At 39.5% G+C, this 17,806-nt stretch overlaps 3 protein-coding genes across 3 annotated transcripts; all 3 read right to left on the bottom strand.

Annotated features, from left to right (window-relative positions):
- Positions 1-2,208: 2,208 nt before the first annotated feature.
- On the bottom strand, positions 2,209-3,171 carry LOC140565245 (olfactory receptor 52K1-like). The gene has a single exon (XM_072691083.1). The coding sequence runs from the start codon at positions 3,169-3,171 to the stop codon at positions 2,209-2,211; it is 963 nt and encodes a 320-aa protein (XP_072547184.1).
- A 1,472-nt stretch (positions 3,172-4,643) lies between these two features.
- LOC140565719 (uncharacterized) lies at positions 4,644-11,630 on the bottom strand. The gene is made up of 6 exons (XM_072691763.1): positions 10,692-11,630; positions 7,540-7,599; positions 7,235-7,423; positions 6,180-6,319; positions 5,788-6,021; positions 4,644-4,965 (listed from the first exon to the last, which is right to left on the bottom strand). The coding sequence occupies exons 1-6, from the start codon at positions 11,628-11,630 to the stop codon at positions 4,644-4,646; spliced, it is 1,884 nt and encodes a 627-aa protein (XP_072547864.1).
- A 4,352-nt stretch (positions 11,631-15,982) lies between these two features.
- Positions 15,983-16,945, bottom strand: LOC140565225 (olfactory receptor 52K1-like). Its single transcript, XM_072691062.1, has one exon. It carries the CDS (start codon positions 16,943-16,945, stop codon positions 15,983-15,985), a length of 963 nt encoding a protein of 320 aa, XP_072547163.1.
- Positions 16,946-17,806: the final 861 nt, after the last annotated feature.

The following is a 17,806-nucleotide window of genomic DNA, read 5'->3' on the forward strand; positions in this document are numbered from 1 at the left end:
AGCTTTGTGGTTTCCTTATTCAAACATAGGACTGAAATTGAAAAACCTTGTCTTAAAGTATAACATTCTTAATCATTTAACAGGGCAGAACTGGTCATAAGTTCAGTTACTGACGCAATATATAACTAAGTTTTATTTCAGTCCCATACTACACATCAAACCCTATAAAGTATCTGTCTTTTTGTTTCTTGTTTTTCACCACCATACATTTCTATCACTACCAGATATGCATAGAATGTATGTAGAACTACATGCTGAAGGATCTAATGTTGCTAAAGTGTAGCCCATGTTAGAAATTGGTCACTGCATGCTACCTTTTGTTCTGAGATTCAAACAGTTGAACTAATTTCAAATATTAGATCATGTATGAACATCAGGACATGTTTATACAGATCTGAGAGTCATAGACATTTGCTTTTTGCATTTACTCTTGCAGTGCCCCAATAATAAAGGAGTTCCCAAATCGTTAAATTACCTGTGCCCGTTAAAACTGCTAAATTGTGGAATATTAGATTTTTAAAAATTATTTAAATATTTTTTTTTACAGGGCACAATATCTGTAACATTCTCAAGCAATCACAAGGTCAAAGGAAGTCAAAATGTGGGCATACATATGAAATGTCAGAATGAATAAATAAATCTGTTTATCAATAAACTTATTTGTGTAATAAAGAATTCATACCTGGACTTAAATAAAGTGGCATGCAAAAGCGAGTAAAAGATGACATGGTTTCCAAAAATATATATATAAAGTCAAAGATAAAACATCTTATGTTTTAAGCAAGATGTTTTATATTTTCCATCATTTATAAATGATGTTTAAAATAATAAAAAAGTAAAAGAGCCCAAAGTCTGCAACCTGCATTCTAAGTACTAAGTAGCACCTCTTTGTTGCACACTTGTCCTTGAACAAGACTTAACATTGACAAACATACATATAACAGGCAAAGAACATACACATCAACATAATTTTTATTACTGTAAACATACAGTCGCAAATGCATGTCATAACTGTACACAGAAGTAATACTACACAACCTCCATCAATAGAGGAGAGTCATAAGTTTAAAGACACATGTAATAGCTATTATGCCATGCCTACTTTATTCAAAGTAACATCACCAGATTACTGTTGAATAATAATTATTTAAAAAACTGCACTCATTTCTTTAGTTCTCACTCCATAAATAATTGGGTTAAAACAACATGGGAACACTATGTACATTGTGCTTATAAAAATACAGCTATTTTTAGCTCTATATGCCAGAAAGGCCTAACACTAACACAATAAACCAAATATGAGGACGGTTATATGGGTAATACAAATGTCGATAGCCTTCAAGCTGGACTTCCTAGATTTCATGACAGAGGTGAATATTATTAAATAAGATACCTATATTAAACAAAGTACCTGTAAGCCCTAGTATGTTAATTTTAGATACCCAGTTCACTACATACAAACAGTGCATCAAGATGACTTGCAGGGGTTTATAAAAATGCATCAACTTAGTGCACAAGTAATTGCTACTGTATATAATTATCATAGTATCATTATGTTCATGCATCATGTTAAAAAACGAGTTTGATTAAATGTACTCTTCTCTGCAGCACATGCCTATTTTCTTCAGGTCTGCTTACACAAAAAGCCAATGATCTAGCCACCCAAGCCCACCTATTTCATTATCCGCTTACTGTAACCTGCAGCCTGTTGGCGGTTTGCCCACTATGATCATGGTACTGCCAACTTGATCCTGTGCAGCAATTAATATGTGGATCATGTCTTATGGTCACTACCTCTTCACCTTGTGCTGACCTCTAACTTAGACCAGGGGTTTATAATGGGGTGAATTCACCCCTGTACTGCAGAAGCTCACAAGTTTAAAATTAAATAATCAACTCCTTAATTCAAGTGCACTGGCCTAAAAAAAAAACAGCAGCAGCAGCAGGTACGCTACATAATGCGGGATACATTAACATTGACATAAATGACAGCGATGCAGCACAAATACAGCAGTATAATTTTCAAATGACTTTGAACATATACAGTAGCTTAAGCATATATTTGCCATATCTATTCAGGAATGTAATATTTCAAGTCATTAAACAACCTTGTATCACCAGTGGAGAGTCTACATTTCAGGACACATTAAGTAGTTAATGTACATAATGTGCATTACTTTATTATTAGGTAGTTTTTACATCACCAGCTTACTGTGAAAACACCTTCACTCTATTAAAATATTTTAAAAACTGCAGTCTGATTTCTTTTGTTCTCACTCCATAAATAATTGGGTTGAAGCAGCTTGGGAAAAGTGCATACATTGTGCTTATAAAAATACGGATATTGGAGGAAGCATTAGTTCCAAGTCTGTATGACAGAAAAGCTGTCAAGACTAAAACTAAACTAAATGTGATGACAATTATGTGCGTAACACAAGTGTTGATGGCCTTCGAGCTGGACTTTCCTGATTTTATGACAGAAGTAAATATTATTGCATAAGATACAGTAATAAAAATAAAATCTGCAGTTGTTATTATTAAAGTAGCTGTAAGTCCTAGTACACTATTAATAGATGTATTTTGACAGGCTAGCTGGACCAATCCCATGTGCTCACAAAAACAGTGATCTATCTCATTTTTCATACAAAAATGCAATTTCCCTGCCAAAGAGACCATGATGATATTTATAAGCAGGTTTCTAATCACTGGCACAATAACAAACTTTAGAAAGTTAGTTATTTGCATGTGTTTGTGATAGGAAAGAGGTCTGCATATAGCAAAGAATCGATCCAGAGCCATCCACAGCAGTAAAGTAGACTGAAATGCACCAAAAACCTGAACCCAAAATATCTGCATTAAACAGCCCAACAGTGAAATCTGATTCCAGTCAAATAAAAAGCTAAGCAGCATGTTTGGTACAACAAACATTGGCATTAGCAGGTCCACAACAGCCATTACACCAATTAATACAAACATTGGAGAGTGCAGAGATCTCTGGGATATAATTAAAAAGATCAGAATGGAGTTTGCGATGACGCACAATAAAAACATTAGGAAATATGGGATGAACAGAAAGCGTCGCCATTCTCCCAAAGAATAGAAACCATTCAGCTGGAAAGTGGTGAAAGAAATATTTCCTATAGGCAGAGCTTGAGAGTTGGTCAACGCCATGGTACAGTCAAAAATACATGCTCACTACAAAAAACTAAAGTAGCAAGATGTTTCAGTATTGCCACCAGTAATTATGACTGGACTTATATCACTATTCCAGTTTTTGATACAACCACGATCATAACTTTCATACTCTTTGAATGTTAATAACAGTAATATCTGTTGTATATTAAATAATTTTTTACATTAGTTCTTTTATATGAAATCATATATAAATCAATATATACATCATTGCATATCTATATTACTGTGAGAACATGCATTTCTTACATTAACATCACAAACCATTTATACTGTACTGCTGCCCAACAGTGAATGAATGACTTTTGTCTCTGCCTCTAGATATAGTCAGTTGTGTTCTCTTGGGGCTATGTTGCTGCAGATGCGCAAAGATTGGTCTTTTTTTCCACAAGTGAAGCTTTTAAAGTTTAAGTTCAAAAGACTGATATTGACTGAGTTGATTTTTATACTGGAACATGGCTAAATTGTATGCTGTCACAGTAATTGTTATCGACTTATCATCAATTATACAATATATATGGACATCATGTTTAATGTCCTTGATCATGCTTTTACCTCAATATTGGCCATTGTTTGTATGTATTTTACAAAAGACGCTGATATTAGCCAGTCATGCTGTTTTGTTCTCTTGTCTGCTCTGTCGGAGGTGAAGACGAGTCTGTGAGCAGATTGCAATAATTATTGTGCAAGAAGAAGAATGCGGTAAGCACAATGACCAATGCATCATTAGCACCTTATTATTTGGGCTGAATCTGCAGGTGTGTCCTAGTGTACGGTCATACCGGTCTACCAGCAGTGGCAAAAATTCCAGTTTACAGGAAATGAACGAGTAAAACACCAGGGAAGGCTTCCATGAAATCTGGCCAAACTGCACAATTATTTGAAGCAAGAGTGGCTGAACATTGATGTTGCCTATATCCAGAACCTGCAGCAGTTTGTTATAATGGTGGATATATTTGGTCACACTATTCAGTAACAGGTGACAGATTTTTGGTCTGGTGGGCTTATGTCGTCAGTCTGTCAGTTTGATTCTGATTGAGTTGGACTCAGGACAGGATAACACAAAACAGGGAATCTAAACAAGACATGATAACACAGGGGTGCAGCAATCTAAAGGACAGAACTATAAACAAAACTCAACGTGACAAACAAAGCAGGACTGTGCAAAAATAAACCAGGGAACTGGAAAGAATACCAAGCTGGTAACTAGGGGTAAAACAAATGCAGGTTAGGGAAAACCAAGGTAACTGAGCAGTGCTCAGAAGGGACAGACAGGCTAGGGAAAAAGCTTAAGAGAGGCTAGGGTAATATCAAACTAAACCAGAAGAGTAACAAAAGGGGGAAAGGACAAGCATGGTAAAAAGAAACCAGGCAAGGCAAGGAGCAAGCAAATCTGACGGTTTCCCTTAGAACAGACCATGAAACACACTGAACAACGGTGGTTGACAAGGTTAATTCACAGCACCCATCAGTCTGAGGTGCCAGGTGACTTCCCCGAAAAGGGGCAACCTGGGCGTCGTCCAGAACACTTGGATTTTAGCTTTTGTAGGGGATCCCCAGCCCTCATATCCCACGTTGAAAGCCAGACTCAGTCTTCGGGACTGTAGACTGGGGTCTCCCCTGTGTCGGTCTGCCTGCTGCTTGTAGTGCCGCAGAAAGGTCTGGATATGTTGATATGTGGTACTCCAGACTTCTTCACTACCGTGTATCCAGGAATCAACAGCAGGCAGCGGTGGTCCAGGGGCCCAGCGGAGGTAGGTATCCGAGGTACGCCTGGTAAGAAGTGAGATCAATGGTAGCGCACCTCAACTCTGGGACATTTCGCCCAAGGTCAGGAACTTGGCCCAGTCTCCGGGGTGCTTAAAGCAGTATAGCCTGAGGAACTTCAGCCAAAGTTCCTGAGGATTTTGTCGACTTGGGCAGGTCGGTGACGAAATTGAACGCCAGGTGGGACTAGGGATCAGGCACAGGCAGAGGCATGAGTTTGCCCAAGGGGAGAGTCTTGGTGGTCTTGCCCTGGGCACAAGTACTGTATGAGGCCACAGCAGAATGGATGTCTGCCTACATACTCTCCCACCAGTACTAAGGGGAGAGGAGATGGAGTGTGCAGGTCTCACCCGGTTGGCCAGACGACAGAGATATGTGAGCCCAGGCAATGAGGTGCTCTCGAAGGTAAACAGGAACGTAGGTCTTCCCAGTGGGACACATGGCAAGTACAGGGGTGTGTGCAAGCGCCTGAGCAATCTCAGTGTCTAGATCTCCTTGAATGGCAGGGATGGCCACCGAGGAGGGTAGTAAGCGTTATGTTCGGCAACCGTTATTTTTCTCTGCCTGTGGAGTTCAAGTGACCTTCTTGGGGGCACCCACTGAAGGGATGTAATAGGTGCTACGAGCGTGCTAGAGTCTGTCATAAAACGGCAGTAGAAGTTAACGAAGCTCATAAACCTCTATATGTCCTTTACAGAAGTGGGAGTGGGCCAGTCGAGCAACACCTTGATCTTGGCCTGATCTATAATTACACTGTGCCCACTGAAGATGTACCCCAAGAAGCTAACTTGCTACAGATGAAAATCACACTTCTCCAGCTTAACTTACAGCTGATAAGCCCTGATTTGGGTCAAGACCTGGGGGGCGTGCTGTATGTGGGAGGGCAGATCAGGGGAATACACCAAAATGTTGTCCAAAAAGGCCACCACAAAGTGCCCTAGGTAGTCTTTTAGGACATCAATAATGAACGAATGGAGGACTGTGTTGGACAAGCCATATGGCATGACCTGATAATGGTAGTGCCCCTGGTAGTCTTCCATTCGTCCCCCTCTCTGATACACACTAGGTTGTATGCACAACACAGGTCAGGCTTGGTAAACAGCTTAGCCCAACAAAGCTGTTCCAAGGCAGAGGGGACTATGAGCAGAGGATAGGGGTACTTTCTGGTGATGGCATTCAGAGCCCGGTAGTCTATCCAGGGACGCAAGCCCCCACCTTACTTCTTCGCGAAGAACAACCTAGAGGCCAACAGGGACTTCGATGGTTTGATATAACCCTGTGCTAGGGCTTCGGTGATGTACTCCCCATCACCCATTTCTCCTCTTCTCTCAGAGGGTAAATGTGCAACTTGTGTAATGGTCTATGGCACAGTCATACGGGCGATGGGGAGGCAGTTTGGTTGCTTGGGTTTTTACTAAACACATCCTTTAAATCAGCGTACATAGGGGGATAGAAACCTGGATCTCAGATTCTGGACTTTCAATGGATGCAGACAGGAGTCTGATAGGGGTTGGACAGAGGCAGTGCGAGAGACAGTACGGGGACCAGGATACTCCCTATCAGGCCAGGATATGTGAGGGTTGTGTCAATTAAGCCAGGGAAGCTCAAGGATTATGGTGTAGTCAGGGGCAGGGAGCAAAAGAAAGGTACTTTTCTCGGCATCCAGGCAGCTGGTTGGCAGACGTACAGGTGGCGCAACATAAGTGATGGGGGCAGGTCCCATAGGCTGGCTGTCCAGGGAGCTTATCCTGAGCGAATCGCCACTACGTACTGACGTCTTCTCTTGCAAAACTGCTCTCAGTGCTGCAGTCGATCAAGGCTGGAAAGAAATGCAGTCTGTTTTGGGCAGATACAGCCACTGGCTGTAAAGACCAAGCCCCCTGGGCTGCAGGCTGAGGATGACCTAACCTGAAGCTGGGGTCTAATTGGTCTAGGTCCAGTTTTTCAGCATGCCAGCTCCTTCTGTAACCGTTGGGTCAAGAGAAAAGAGAGTCACCTGGTTCTACCCACTACCTGCTAGGGTATGACAGTCCTGCGAGTAGTGGGCGGCTAAATGATTGCCCTGCTCCAGCCTAAGGAGGAGAGAGAGCCCCTCCCTAGGGTACTGAAACACAGCATGGAATTCTGGAAGGAATTCTGAGATGCTTGTATTTTGAAAATTCTCCCAAGTGGCCATGGCCCAATCCAGAGCTCTACCCATAAGAGTGATTCCTAAAAAAATACAGAGCAAACCACTCAAAGAGCCCTGGACTAAGTAAGCATCTGGTTTACACACCAGATACGAACTAGGGGGCAGAGTGACATGGCTGGGAGAACTAGGGAGCTCCAACAAAGCTTGTACCAACTTTGTAAGTTCCTGAATACTACCCACTAGTTGGGCAACTTGGTGCTGTTGGCCAGCCTGTTGCTGCACCAGGTGGCCCATAGACTCAGACACGTTTTGAAGCATTTGCTGCTGTTGCCCCTGGGAGAGAACAGGCTGGATTTTGTAAGGCTGACTAGGCGTGTCAGAGAACTACACTGCTCAAAAAAATAAAGAGAACACTTAAACAACACAATATAATTCCAAGTAAATCAAACTTCTGTGAAATCAAACTGTCCACTTAGGAAGCAACACTGATTGACAATCAATTTCACATGCTGTTGTGCGAATGGAATGGACAACAGGTGGAAATGATTGGCAATTAGCAAGACACACTCAATAAAGGAGTGGTTCTGCGGGTGGGGACCACAGACCACTTCTCACTACCTATGCTTTCTTGCTGATGTTTTGATCACTTTTGAATGTTGGTTGTGCTTTCACACTTGTGGTAGCATGAGACGGACTCTACAACCCACACAAGTGGCTCAGGTAGTGCAGCTCATCCAGGATGGCACATCAATGCAAGCTGTGGCAAGAAGGTTTGCTGTGTTTGTCAGCGTAGTGTCCAGAGACTGGAGGCGCTACCAAGAGACAGGCCAGAACACCAGGAGATGTGGAGGAGGCCACAGGAGGGCAACAACCCAGCAGCAGGAACGCTACCTCCGTCTGTGTGCAAGGAGGAACAGGAGGAGGACTACCAGAGCCCTGCAAAATTACCTCCAGCAGGCCGCAAATGCGCATGTGTCTGCACAAACGGTTAGAAACCGACTCCATGAGGATGGTATGAGAGCCCGACATTCACAGATGGGGGTTGTGCTCACAGCCCAACACAGTGCAGGGCGCTTGGCATTTGGCAGAGAACACCAGGATTGGCAAATTCGCCACTGACCCCCTGTGCTCTTCACAGATGAAAGCAGGTTCACACTGAGCACATGTGACAGACATGACAGAGTCTGGAGATGCCGTGGAGAGCGATCTGCTGCCTGCAACATCCTTCATCATAACTGGTTTGGCAGTGGGTCAGTATGTGTGAGGTGGCACTTCTTTGGAGGGCCACACAGCCCTCCATGTGCTCGCCAGAGGTAGCCTGACTGCCATTAGGTACCGAGATGAGATCCTCAGACCCTTTGTGAGACCATATGCTGGTGCGGTTGGCCCTGGGTTCCACCCTAATGCAGGACAATACTAGACCTCATGTGGCTAAAGTGTGTCAGCAGTTCCTGCAAGATGAAGGTATTGAAGCTATGGACTGGCCCGCCTGTTCACTAGACCTGAATCCGATTAAGCACATCTGGGACATCATGTCTCGCTTCATCCACCAACATCATGTTGCACCACAGACTGTCCAGGAGTTGCGGATGCTTTAGTCCAGGTCTTCGAGGAGATCCCTCAGGAGACCATCCGCCACCTCATCAGGAGCAATGTAGGGAGGTCATACAGGCACTTGGAGGCCACACACAATACTGAGCCTTATTTTGATTTGTTTTAATGACATTAAATCAAAGTTGGATCAGCCTGTAGTGTGTTTTTCCACAATTTTGTGTGACTCCAAATCCAGGCCTCTATTAGTTAATAAATTTTATTTCCATTGATGATTTTTGTGTGATTTTGTTGTCAGCAAAGTATTCAATAAGAATGTTTCATTCATTCAGATCTAGGATGTGTTATTCCATAGGAATGGAACAATGAAAGATTTTATTAAAAAGGGGCAGAATAACAAAACAGGGAATCTAAACAAGACAGGATAACATAGGGGTGCAACAATCTAAAGGACAGAATTATAAACAAAAATCAATGTGACAGACGAAGTAGGACTAGGCAAAAATAACAAACCTGGGAACTAGGAGGAATACACGGTTTCGCTTAGAGCAGACCATGGAACACCCTAAACAATGTGGTTGACAGGGCGACATCCTATGGTCTGAGGTGTGGGCTTAGGAAGTTCCTGGTGCCATGAATCATGACAAACGAGGGGAAGTCCATATTTGGATATGTGGGCGGAGTCCTAAAAATGCCCCCGGGGAGAGTTTGGCAACAAGGGCCAGACACAGCACTATATTTTTATTATTTTATTACTATTTTTTTAAAAATAAAATAATAAGTCATAAAATAAACTGTCATTCACAGAGGAGAGACTATGTTTAAGGGCACATGTTATTAATCCATGCTTGTTTTATTGTAAGTAGTCTTTCACATCACCAGATTATTGTGAAAAACACAATAAATAATTAACACGGTTAAATAATTTAAATAACTGCAGTCTTATTTCTTTTGTTTACACTCCATAAATAATTGGGAACAGAATGTACAATGTGCTTATAAAAATACAGCTATTAAGGGGATAAAATATCTTTAGTTTTATATGCTAGAAAAGCTATCAGAATTAACATTAAACCAAAAATGAGGACAATTATATGGGTAATACAAATGTTGATAGCCTTTGAGCTGGACTTCTTAGATTTTATGACAGAGGTAAATATTATTACATAAGATACCTGTATTACATAAAGTACCTGTAGACCCTAGTATATTAATTTTAGATACCCAGTTCACTACATACACACAGCGCATCAAGTTGACTTGCAGAGGTTTTTAAAAATGCATCAACTTAGTGTACAAGTAATTGCTGCTTTAAGTTATGTATTTAGTTATATCAGCATAGCATCATTATATTCATTCATCATGTTAATACAGAAGTTTGATTAAATGTACTCTTCTCTACAGAACATGCCTATTTTCTTCAGGCCTGCTTACACAAAAAGCCAATGATCCAGCCACCCAAGCCCACCTATCTCATTACCTGCTTACTGTAACCCACAGCCTGTTGGCTATTTGCCCACTATGATCATGGTACTACCAACTTGGTATATCATCATGTGAGACTCATAATCACTACCTTTTCACCTTGTGCTGACCTCTAACGTAGGCCAGGGGTTTATAACTGGGGGGAAACATCCCTGTACTGCAGAAGCTCCAAGTTTAAAATTAAATAATTTACTCCTTAATTCAAGTGCACTGGCCTTTAAAAGAAAATAGTAATAACAATCAACATCGGTTAACACTCAAAATTAATGAGTGAAAGCAGCAGCAGCAGTTATTGTACATAATGCAGGACACATTAACATTGACAAATATAAATATGACAGAGACGCAGCACATATACATCAGTATAATTTTCAATTGACTTTGAACATATACATTATCTTAAGCATATATATATATATATATATGCCATATCTGTACAAGAATGTAATAATCATAAAAGTAAACAACCTTGCATTACTAGTTAAGATTTCAGGACACCTGAAGTAGTTACTTATGTATACTTACTTTATTTTAGTAGTTTTTACATCACCAGCTTACTGGTTACTTTAAAATATTTTAAAAACTGCACTCTGATTTCTTTTGTTCTCACTCCATAAATAATTGGGTTGAAACAGCTTGGGAAAAGTACATACATTGTGCTTATAAAAATACGGACATTGGAAGAAGCATTAGTTCTAATTCTGTATGACAGAAAAGCTGTCAAGACGAATAATAAACTAAATGCAATGACAATTATGTGCGTAACACAAGTGTTGATGGCCTTCAAGCTGGACTTCCCTGATTTCCTTACAGAGGTAAATATTATTGCATAAGATACAGTAATAAAAATAAAATCTGCAGTTGGAATTAGAAAAGGACCTGAAAGTCCAATTATGTTATTAACAGTTGTATCTTGACATGCTAGCTGGACCAATCCCATGTGCTCACAAAAACAGTGATCTATCTCATTTTTCATGCAGAAATGCAATTTTCCTGCCAAAGTTACCAACACAATATTTATAAGCAGGTTTCTAATCACTGGCACAATAACAAATTTTAGAAAGTTGGCTATTTGCATGTGTTTGTGATAGGAAAGGGGTCTGCATATAGCAAAGAATCGATCCAGAGCCATCCACAGCAGTAAAGTAGATTGAAATGTACCAAAAACCTGAACCCAAAATATCTGCATTAAACAGCCCAACAGTGAAATCTGATTCCAGTCAAATAAAAAGCTAAGCAGCATGTTTGGTACAACAAACATTGGCAAAATCAGGTCAAGAACCGCCATTACACCAATTAATACAAACATTGGAGAGTGCAGAGATCTCTTGGATATAATTAAAAAGATCAGAATGGAGTTTGCCATGACACACAATAAAATCATTAGGAAATATGGGATGAACAGAAAGCGTCGCCATTCTCCCAAAGAATAGAAACCATTCAGCTGGAAAGTGGTGAAAGAAATATTTCCTATAGGCAGAGCTTGAGAGTTGGTCAATGCCATGGTACAGTCAAAAACACATGCTCACTACAACAAACTAAATTAGAAAGATGTTTAAGTATTGCCACCAGTAATTATGACTGGACTTTTCACTATTCCAGTTTTTGCAACAACCGCTATCATAATGCTCATTGAATGTCAATGACAGGAATATCTGTTACATTTACATTAGTCTCTTAAATAAACATTATATGAATCATTGCATATCTACATTGATGTGAAAACATGTATTTCTTACATAGATAATTAAAAATAAATTATGATAACTGCAATTAATGCAAAATTGAAATACTTTGCAAAATCACAAACATTTATACTTTACAGCAGCCCAAAAGTTGATTAATGGCTGACTTTTGTCTCTGCCTCTAGATATACCCAGTTGCATCTCTTGGGGCTATGTTGCTGCACATGTGCAAAGTTTGGTCTAATAAGAGTCTCTCACAAATGCAGCTTTTAAAGTTTCAGTTTAAAATACTGATATTGACGGAGTTTCCTTATTTTTCATTGAGAGAGAATGCATGGCTGTTTTGCATAACTGTATGCTGTCATCATGGACACCATATTTGATGTCCTTGATCATGTCTTTACCTTAATATTGTCCATTGTTTTTACCTGTATGTGTTTTAGAAGAGACGTTGATATTAGCCAGTGATCCTGTTTTGTTCTCTTTTCTGCTCCGTCAGAGGTGAGGACGAGTCTGTGAGCAGACAGCAATAATTATTGTGCAAGAAAAGAGTGTAGCGAGCACAATAACCAATGCATCATGGGCGCCACATCATTTGGGCACCCATTACTAGCAGTGACAAAAATCCCAGTTTACAGGAAATTACTGAGTAATACACCAGGGAAGGCTTCCATGAAATCTGGCCAAACTGCACAATTATTTTATGCAAGAGTGGCTGAACATTGATGTTGCCCACATCCAGAACCTTGTCCAGTCCATGCCAAATCAAATCGCAGTTGTTAGTCGCAAATTGCTTGTGGAGGAATTTGGTCACACTATTCAGTAACATGTGACAGAATTTTGGTCTGGTGGGCTTATGTCGTCAGTCTGTCAGTTTGACTCTGACTCAATCGGACTCAGACTTGGACAAATCTACTGTAAAACGTGTTCCAACTAAATAGCCTCTTGGAGAAGCAGAGTAAACTTCTAATATCACTAGCTCGATACACGCATCTATATACAGTGGGGAAAAAAGTATTTAGTCAGTCACCAATTGTGCAAGTTCTCCCACTTAAAAACATGAAAGAGGCCTGTAATTGACATCATAGGTAGACCTCAACTATGAGAGACAAAATGAGAAAAAAAAATTCAGTTCAAAATTCATTTATTTGCAAATAATGGTGGAAAATAAGTATTTGATCAATAACAAAAGTTCATCTCAATACTTTGTTATATATCCTTTGTTGGCAATGACAGAGATCAAACAGTTTCTGTAAGTCTTCACAAGGTTGGCACACACCGTTGCTGGTATGTTGGCTCATTCCTCCATGCAGATCTCCTCTTTTCTATGGGGTTGAGGACTGAGACTGGCTAGGCCACTCCAGGACCTTGAAATGCTTCTTACAAAGCCACTCCTTTGTTGCCCTGGCAGTGTGCTTGGGATCATTGTCAAGACCCAGCCACGTTTCATCTTCAATGCCCTTGCTGATGGAAGGAGGTTTGCACTCAAAATCTCACAATACATGGCCCCATTAATCCTTTTATGTACACGGACCAGTCGTCCTAGTCCATTTGCAGAGAAACAGCCCCAAAGCATGATGTCGCCACCCCTATGCTTCACAGTTGGTATGGTGTTCTTTGGATGCAACTCAGCATTCACTCTCCTCCTGTGTTTGTACCAAACAGTTCTACTTTGGTTTCATCTGACCATAAGACATTCTCCCAATACTCTTCTGGAACATCCAAATGCTCTCTAGCAAACTTCAGACGCGCCCGGATATGTACTGGCTTAAGCAGGGGAACACGTCTGGCACTGCAAGATCTGAGTCCCTGGTGGCGTAGTGTGTTACTGACGGTAGCCTTTGTAACATTGGTCCCAGCTTTCTGCAGGTCATTCACTAGGTCCCCCCGTGTGGTTCTGGGATTTTTGCTCACCGTTCTTGTGATGATTTTGACCCCACGGGCTGAGATCTTGCGTGGAGCCCCTGATCGAGGGAGATTAGCAGTGGTCTTGTAGGTCTCCCATTTTCTGATTATTGCTCCCACAGTAGATTTCTTCACACCAAGCTGCTTGCCTATTGCAGATTCAGTCTTCCCAGCCTGGTGCAGGTCTACACCTTCGACAGCTCTTTGGTCTTCACCATAGTGGAGTTTGGAGTGTGACTGTTTGAGGTTGTGGGCAGGTGTCTTTTATACTGTTAACGAGTTCAAACAGGTGCCATTAATACAGGTAATGAGTGGAGGACAGAGAAGCCTCTTAAAGAACAAGTTACAGGTCTGTGACCGCCAGAAATCTTGCTTGTTTGTAGGTGACCAAATACTATAATATAAACAGTACTCCCTCAAGTGTGGTCACACATTTGAAGTGACATAACTCTGGTGTGTCAATGGAGAACAAAGTTTGTGTTCTTTTTTTCCCTATTCATCTGAAAAATTATCTGATCCATGAATTAAAAATTGTGACCCGTTCCGAACAGTAAGTTTTGTGATCCAAAAAGAGCCCATTAACATGAACGAGCTGGTGTGTCAACTTTGTTTACATACAGTGGTTTTATTTGATTTTTAAAAATGTATAAAAGCTACTTAAACATTTTTATGTTCCATTTCCAATGAAAAAAAATATTCTTAATTCTCAACATTTAATTGCTCTTTTAAAAAGTGTAACTGCATTGTTATGCTATTATATTGTCATTAGATCAGTGCCATAAATGTAATTGAAAATGAGAATATTGTTCATATAAGTTATTTCTGGGACAATATATCATCCAAAAATATTGTGATAGGCTCTTGTGAAATTGTAGGCCCTATCCACCCCATAAGGATATCCACCCCATTCATCTGACCTGGCGGTCTCTGGATGGCATTCTTTCTATCTGCTGCCTGACACCACAGATTTCGTAGTTACCATTATGCTCCAAATAAGTTGAGCAGCCCAATGGCAGACAAAATTACAATTATGCTTCATGTGACTCTAAGGAAGCAGCTTCTACCCTTCACCCTCTCGCTGTTGGTTGCATTGCAAGGCCTAATTAGAATCTCTGAATTGACAACAAGAACATTATGGATAAAATTGCCCTCAAAAAACTAGTCCTCAGTTAACCAGTGTCAAGCACATCTTGGTGATTTCCTAGGTCAAACATAGAACTAAACTTTAAAAAACACGCTTTAAAGTATATACAGCATTTGTAATTATTTAACAGAGCTGATCCCAAGTTCAGTTACTGATGAAATGCATGTAATTGTTTCAGTGTGTAGTCCTACATTCATTACAATGTTGCTTAAATGTAGCCTATGCTAGAGTTACATTTAAGCAAGTTTTTAATGTTTTAAATTATATATTTAAATATTTCAAATTTAATAATTTATGAACATCAATTCATGTTTATACTGATCTGAGAGTCATAACATTTGCTAGTTATCCATTTTGACGACACAGAAATATAGACTTAACTCTCTGCCTGGCTACATGATTCAAGCTGTCTTATGCAAGTAGGCCCAGCATTGCATTTAATGTTCTAGTGCCCCAGCAATACAGGAGTGTCCAAAGACTTGTAAATGCTTTTGAACGCTTTTTTTCCAGGGTACAGTGTCAAGCAGTCAAATGGAAGTAGGCAGTTTATACCTGGATACACATATGAAATTTCAGGGTAATTAAACAAATATGCACAGATTGAGTATCATCCTCTGCTGTCTCTCAAACTTCACTGGATAGTAAGAAATGTACACCTGGACTTACATACAGTGGCATGGAAAAACAAGTAAAATATTATATGTACCTTTTAGAAATCAGCTAAAGTTAAAGATAAAACATTTTATATTTTAAGCATGACTGTTTTTTTTTATTTCCATCATTTATAAATAATAATATTTTTAAATAATAAAAAAGCAAAAGGGCCCAAATCTGCATGCTGAGTACTTAGTTACCCCTTTAGGAAAGTATCTGAGCTCAAATGCCCATTATTCTCGCCCATTATTCCTTGCACAAAGCTGACCTCTAATAAATATATCCGGCACAGCACATACACAGCAGTACATTTTTTCATGCAGAATGTCACAACTGTATGAGAAAGTAATAAGTCACAACAGTAAACAACCTGTCATCCACAGAGGAGAGTCTATGGTAAAGGACACATGTAGTTATTAATCCATGCTTACTTTATTTTACTTTATTTTAGTCTTTTACATCACCAGATTACTGTGAAAAAACTTTCACACTGTTAAATAATTTAAAGAACTGCAGTCTAATTTCTTTTGTTCTCACTCCATAAATAATTGGGTTAAAACAGCATGGGAACAGTATGTACATTGTGCTTATAAAAATACGGCTATTGGGAGAAAAATTATTTTTAGTTCTATATGCCAGAAAAGCTACCAAGACTAACACTAAACCAAATATGAGAACGATTATGTGGGTAATGCAAGTGTTGAGGGCCTTCGAGCTGGACTTTCCTGATTTTATGACAGAGGTAAATATTATTGCATAAGATATAGTAATAATAATAAAATCTGCAGTTGTTATTATTAAAGTACCTGTAAGTCCTAGTATGTTATTAATAGATGTATCTTCACATGCTAGCTGGACCAATCCCATGTGCTCACAAAAACAGTGATCTATCTCATTTTTCATACAAAAATGCAACTTTCCAGCCAAAGAGACCAACATGATATTTATAAGCAGGTTTCTAATCACTGGCACAATAACAAACTTTAGAAAGTTGGTTATTTGCATGTGTTCATGATAAGAAAGTGGTCTGCATATAGCAAAGAATCGATCCAGAGCCATCCACAGCAGTAAAGTAGACTGGAATGTGCCAACAATCTGAACCCAAAATATCTGCATTAAACAGCCCAACAGTGAAATCTGATTCCAGTCAAATAAAAAGCTAAGCAGCATACTTGGCACAAAAACAGTGGGCATAATCAGGTCAAGAACCGCCATTACACCAATTAATACAAACATTGGAGAGTGCAGAGATCTCCGGGATATAATTAAAAACAGCAGAATGGAGTTTGCGATGACGCACAATAAAAACATTAGGAAATATGGGATGAACAGAAAGCGTCGCCATTCTCCCAAAGAATAAAAACCATTTAGTTGGAAAGTTGTGAAAGAAATATTTCCCATAGGAAGACCTTGAATGGTGGTCAGTACCATGGTACAGTCAAAAAGATATGCCCTCCACAAAAAAACTAAAGTAGCAAGATGTTTCAATATTGCTACTAGCAATTATCAATAGACTTTTTCCAGTATTCCACTGTTTATAGAACCACTATCATAATGGTCTTTGAATGTCAATGGCAGTATTATCTGACATTATATGACATTTGCATTATTCATACATATGAGCAAAATATATGCATCTTCTCATACCAAGATTGTACCTAGGCCATTCATAGAATTTAGCAATGCAATTTGAGTGTTACTAGTTTCTTACAATAAAAACTTCAGCAGTTCTAAACTTCTAGCAGTTCTTTCATTTTACAAGTAATTTCATGATGCTAAGAACAATAATTAATATAAACAATATAAACCATTAACAGTATATACTATACTCTCTTTTGTGCACATACCAAAATATCAAATAATGTCCACAGATTAACTGAGTTATCGCTTTTTGTACAATCACATATCATGTTTTCTATCTTGCTGCTCAACAGCTGATTAAGCTTGACATTTTTCTCTGCCTCTATATACAGCTAGGTGCGTTCTCATGAGGGTATATTGTATTCCAGCAGGCCTTTGAGGAAGACTGGCATTACAGAGCCAGATACTTTGACTTGTTTTAAAAGCTGCAATTGTTTTAGTTTAAAAGATTGATACTGATATTAATAAATTGATTGATTTTAATGGTTGGACATAGTAAATCAATGCACAACTACATACTCGGTTTGGTCCTCTTTTTCTTCCTCCCTTTTTTGTTCTTATTTTCCTACTGGACCTTTTTTGTACATAAATCGTCTTGCTCTGACATACTCCAGTTGTTCAGACTGATTATTATCCTGTTAACTAAGCTAA

The sequence above is a fragment of the Salminus brasiliensis genome, chromosome 11, assembly GCF_030463535.1.
Source record: "Salminus brasiliensis chromosome 11, fSalBra1.hap2, whole genome shotgun sequence".
NCBI classification, from domain to species: domain Eukaryota; kingdom Metazoa; phylum Chordata; class Actinopteri; order Characiformes; family Bryconidae; genus Salminus; species Salminus brasiliensis.

Coding starts and splice junctions, on each gene's coding strand:
- LOC140565225 (XM_072691062.1), bottom strand. CDS start 16,945: ATGGTACTGACCACCATTCAAGGTCTTCCTATGGGAAATATTTCTTTC.
- LOC140565245 (XM_072691083.1), bottom strand. CDS start 3,171: ATGGCGTTGACCAACTCTCAAGCTCTGCCTATAGGAAATATTTCTTTC.
- LOC140565719 (XM_072691763.1), bottom strand. CDS start 11,630: ATGGCATTGACCAACTCTCAAGCTCTGCCTATAGGAAATATTTCTTTC. Junction 6,022..6,179: donor AGGTTGTTCTTCGCGAAGAA/GTAAGGTGGGGG, acceptor CATACAACCTAG/TGTGTATCAGAGAGGGGGAC. Junction 4,966..5,787: donor CAAATCAGGGCTTATCAGCT/GTAAGTTAAGCT, acceptor ACTTCTTACCAG/GCGTACCTCGGATACCTACC.